Raw genomic sequence first — 4,068 nt, 5'->3', positions numbered from 1 at the left:
CCTTGGTGGTCCTCCTGAGGCTGCGCAGGATGTTCCTCCTCCTGGATGGGCCATTCCCTCAAGAGTTGGGACTCCAACACCTTCACAGATCCCTCCCAACTCAGAACATTCCCAGATCCAACCAGGAGCCACCCCAAAACACCACCTACAGCTTCTCCAGGACCCCCAAAACCCCTCCCCCCCCAGGACACACCTTGGTGGTCCTCCTGAGGCTGCGCAGGATGTTCCTCCTGCGCGGGTCCTCGCCGTCGGCCGCCTCGTAGGGGATGCCGGCGTTGTCGCCCTTGTAGCAGCCCTGGGAGCTCTGCTCCTCGTCCTTCTTGCGGCCGGGCCCCAGCTCGTCGTCGCTGCCCAGGCTGAGGCTGGGCCGGTATCCGGCGAAGCGGCCGAGCCGGGGGCAGCGGGCTCGGTACAGGGCGGGCTTGGCGGCCGCCGGGGCCTTGCGGCCTCGCTCCAGGGAGCTCGTGTCCATCTCGCTGTCCGAGCCGTTGCCGCTGCCGTTGGTGGACTGCGCCTTGTTGATGTTGCGCACGGTGATGATCTTGCCCTGGGTGCTGTCGTGGGGCACCGAGTAGATGTTCTCCTCCTCGCTGCGCGGCTTCGCCACGGCGTCCATGGGCTCGGCGTAGTCCGAGGGGTCGAAGCAGTCGGCGGGCAGCCACCCCCCCGAGGACAGCGACCGCCTCTGCCCGTCCCGCTGCGCCTGCTCCAGGTAGGAGAGGTCGCCCTTGATGTCGAAGTGCACGGGGGGCTTGGGCTTCACCGGGGGGGGCACCTTGTTGTTCAGCTTGCTCTCGAAGGTGCTGACGACGGAGATGAAGGACAGCCCGTCGTTGCCCTCCAGCTCCATGGAGAGCTTCGAGTGGTCCTTGGGCAGGGCGGGCACGGCGGGCTCCTCGCGGAAGGGGCTGTAGCCGGGGGGCTCGGCGTCCTCCTCCGAGTCCTGCAGGTTGGAGTTGCAGAGCGGGGAGCCGGCGCGGGGCGAGTTGAAGACCTCCTCGGTGGTGCTGCAGGCCTCGGCCGCGTTGTCGTACATGTGGGTGGCCTCCACGATGTTCTTCTTCTCCAGCACGTCCTTGAAGAAGGGCTGGAAGAGCTCCAGCTTGTGCTGCACGGGCTGGCCGCAGGCCACGGCGGCGAAGCGGCCCTCGATCTCCTGGGCGATCTCCTCGCCCTCCGCCAGCTGCTCGCGGCTCACCTCGTTGTCCAGGATGTCGGCCGAGCCGTCGGTGAGCGCCACGAGCTGCACGGGCACGATGTCCTGCACCTCGCACAGGAAGGCCCTCAGCATGGCCAGCGACGCCCGGCGCCGCGCCGAGTAGAACAGGATGTAGCCGTGCACCAGGCGGCTCTTCCTGACGCCGAAGGACGAGTGGTAGGACAGCAGCGACAGCTCCGCGCGCCGCCGGTGCGGCCCCACCGCCAGCTCGAGCACGACGGAGCCGCCGCCGCCACCGCCGCCGCCGCCGCCGGGCCGGTAGGGCTGGGCCTGCAGCAGGGGCGGCAGCACGTCGTCGGCGCCGAAGGGGTCCCCGCACATGAGGCACATGACGACGCGCAGGTCCGCGTCCGCCGGCTCCTTGAGGCCCGGCGTGGAGCCCACCAGGTTGAGGTTGCGCTTGGAGTCCAGCAGGCCCTTGAGCACCTGGCTGATCTGCTTCTCGTTGATGTTGCGGCCGTAGCCGATGCCGGCCGACGCCGGGTCCAGGAAGACGCACTGCAGCTTGCTGGCGATCTGCTGGCCCTGCTGGATGAGGCTGTGCAGGGTCTCGCCGCTGGCGTCGCCCCTCTTGTTGACCAGCGCCAGCGTCAGGGGCAGGTGCGCCAGGTGGTTCTCCCGGCGGCCCACGGTGGACTCGCGGCTCTTCTCGATGCTCTCCACCACGTAGGACAGCGACTCCTTGGAGTTGTAGAGGCACAGGCAGCCGTGGGGCTGGAAGGTGGGCGTCTGGAAGGCGTTGACGGGCAGCCGCACGTTGCCCTCGATGGGCCGCAGCGACAGCTCGTACATCTTGCCCTCGATGACGTACTTGTCGTCGTTGGTGCAGAGCGCCCGGATCTCGTTGGCCAGCTCCCGCGCCAGCCCGTCCTTGCCCAGGATCACCAGGTTGATCCTGTCCACGTTGGGGGAGTCCAGCAGCAGGTTCCTCTGGTTGCGCTCCGAGGGCCGGATGAAGCGGGAGCTGAGCAGCTGCTCCACCTTGGAGTCGACGCAGCCCGGGCAGCTGGGGCACGTCTCCTTGGTGGGGTGGTACACGAAGTGGATGTGCTTCAGCACCAGGGCGTCGCGCTCGGCCTGCAGCTTCTGCAGGGCCTTGAAGCGCTGCTCCTCGCCCAGCACGTCCTGGATGACGCCCATCTTCTCCTTGCTGGGCTTGGCGTCCAGCTCCAGCTCGTAGAACAGCTCCGAGTACTCCAGCAGCAGCTCCTGGAACTCCTCCTTGGCCCTGTCGATGAGCTGCTTCTGGTGCCTGCCGTAGATGTCCATGTAGACCGACTCCTCCAGCCACATGTAGAAGTCCTCGTTCATGATGAAGCTCCGGGCCTCCTCCCAGGGCTTGCCGGGCGTGACGAAGGGCGACGTCTCCAGGTTCTCCCGGAAGGCCCTCCTCATCTCCGCCCTCCTGCGCTCGTTCCTCAGCTTCTCCAGGTGGGCCTCGTAGAGCTGCTCGGCGGGCGGCGTCTCCATCAGGTCGAAGGGGATGCGCTCGTTCTCCACGTTGTCCACGTGGCTCGTGGCGTCCCAGGGCGTCTCCTCCAGCACCACGAACCACTTGAGGAAGTCGGGCTTGGCCTCCAGCAGCTTCTCCACCTTGGCCCGGCCCAGGTGGTCGATCTCGTCCAGGTCGGGGATGAGGGCGTCGAAGGCCTGGGGCAGCAGGGCCAGGTACATCTTCCGCCGGCGCTCGATGTGCTCCTGCTTGAGGCGGTGCACGTGCTGCAGGAAGAGCTTCTTGGCCTTCTGCGTGCCCTCCAGGTACACGTAGTCCTGGTACTCGGGCGACGGCAGCATCTTGCGGCTCACGCTGGGCCACGCCTCGTTGTGGCTCTTGACGATGCGGCTCACCAGCCACTCGTACTTGTCCTTGGCCGCCGCGATCTGCTGGCTCTGCTGCTTCAGCGCCTCGAAGTAGGGGATGATCTTGGCCTTGCCCCGGCTCTTGTCCACCAGCTGCACCAGCGTGCCGAAGGCCAGGTCCACGTTGACGTTGGAGCGCGCCGAGGTCTCCACCACCTGCAGGTTCTTCTTGCCCAGGGCGAAGGCGTGGGCGTCGCGGATGTAGCGCTCCACGCCCTCGTCGCACTTGGTCAGCACCACCACCACCGGCTTCTTGGTCTTGGCCAGCTGGTTGTAGAGGTTGGACACGAACTTGAGCTGCTCGTCGAAGTTCCTGTTCATGCCCCGGCTGACGTCGACGCAGAGCAGGAAGCCGTCCACCAGCAGCTTGCCGTCGGGCATCTGCTTCTGCTCGAAGTCCTGCTCCAGCCCCAGCTGGTCGGTGCAGAAGTACATGAGCTTCTCGGCCGACGCCAGCTTGGTGGCCGCCGCCCTCTTGATGTAGGGCTGCAGGGCCGTGCTGCGGTGGGGCTGGAAGGTCTGGTCGTCGATGAACTCCGTCTGCTCCACCACGTGCATCCTGCACTCCACGCACTCCTCCAGCGCCCGCACCACCTCCCCCCAGTAGAGGAAGTGGTCATTGTTGACCACCCTGCCCCCGAAGTCACTGGTGCTGAGGACCGACGTGTGGTCCAGGTGGAACTCGTCGGCGCTGGGCCGCACGAAGCGGTTGCAGAGGCAGGACTTGCCCACGCCGCACTGCCCCTTCTCCTTCTCGGTGCCCGACAGCCCCACCACGCTCACGCTGTAGGTGGGAATGCGGCCCTCCTGCTTCCTGGCCATCATCATTGCGCGCACATCCTGTCCCCGGGGGCTCACTCGCTGCTCTGCCGAGAGGGGGGTCCCCGCGGCTCCGCTGGGGGAGGGGAACGGCGGCGCTCAGGGCGCCGGGGACGGGGCGCTCCTCGCTCCCATCCCCGCCGGGCCGGCGGCGCCTCAGTCCGTGCTGC

The 4,068-nt window shown here is 67.3% G+C and overlaps 1 protein-coding gene across 1 annotated transcript in view; it reads right to left on the bottom strand.

Annotated features, from left to right (window-relative positions):
* ARHGAP35 (Rho GTPase activating protein 35) overlaps positions 1-3,943 on the bottom strand; it is a 7,139-nt gene extending 3,196 nt beyond the window's left edge. Inside the window, exon 1 of the mRNA XM_027909826.1 lies at positions 194-3,943. Coding sequence (XP_027765627.1) covers positions 194-3,907 — 3,714 coding nt within the window. The 5' untranslated portion in view covers positions 3,908-3,943. The remainder of the gene's footprint in view (positions 1-193) is intronic.
* Positions 3,944-4,068: the final 125 nt, after the last annotated feature.

Source organism: Empidonax traillii, unplaced genomic scaffold (genome assembly GCF_003031625.1).
Source record: "Empidonax traillii isolate 1590-97213 ecotype Southwest subspecies unplaced genomic scaffold, ASM303162v1 scaffold2452:size24154, whole genome shotgun sequence".
Classification (NCBI taxonomy): Eukaryota; Metazoa; Chordata; class Aves; order Passeriformes; family Tyrannidae; genus Empidonax; species Empidonax traillii.
Note: the sequence above shows the minus strand (reverse complement) of the source record. Positions and strands in the feature narration are given on the sequence as shown.